This window comes from Myotis davidii, unplaced genomic scaffold (genome assembly GCF_000327345.1).
Source record: "Myotis davidii unplaced genomic scaffold, ASM32734v1 scaffold149, whole genome shotgun sequence".
NCBI classification, from domain to species: Eukaryota; Metazoa; Chordata; class Mammalia; order Chiroptera; family Vespertilionidae; genus Myotis; species Myotis davidii.
In genome coordinates this window covers 190,128-190,352 of record NW_006352194.1, presented here as the reverse complement: position 1 = coordinate 190,352, position 225 = coordinate 190,128, and the positions used below count along the sequence as shown (strand labels likewise).

The 225-nt window shown below is 66.2% G+C and overlaps 1 protein-coding gene across 1 annotated transcript in view; it reads left to right on the top strand.

Moving 5' to 3' along the window:
• Positions 1-9: 9 nt before the first annotated feature.
• The window catches only part of ATPIF1 (ATPase inhibitory factor 1), a gene marked incomplete at its 5' end in the record, with an annotated part of 2,866 nt that continues 2,650 nt past the window's right edge, over positions 10-225 (top strand). Inside the window, one exon of the mRNA XM_006777630.1 lies at positions 10-182. Within this exon, the coding sequence (XP_006777693.1) occupies positions 10-182 (173 nt within the window). The remainder of the gene's footprint in view (positions 183-225) is intronic.

Below are 225 nucleotides of genomic sequence, written 5' to 3'. Positions count from 1 at the left end.
CCCCCGCCTCTCCGGGGAAAGGATTGGTCGCCGGCCGTCTGCGCCGTTAGCGCTCCTGGAGCCCGCACCGTTTGCGTCTGGAGCTGCGCGGCACTGAATTTCAGCACCGACTCGGGCGCCATCAGGGAAGCCGGTGGGAGCTTCGCGAAAAGAGAGAAGGCTGAAGAGGAACGATACTTCCGGTGAGGCCCCGGGGCGGAGTCCAGCCTCGATCTCGCAGAACCC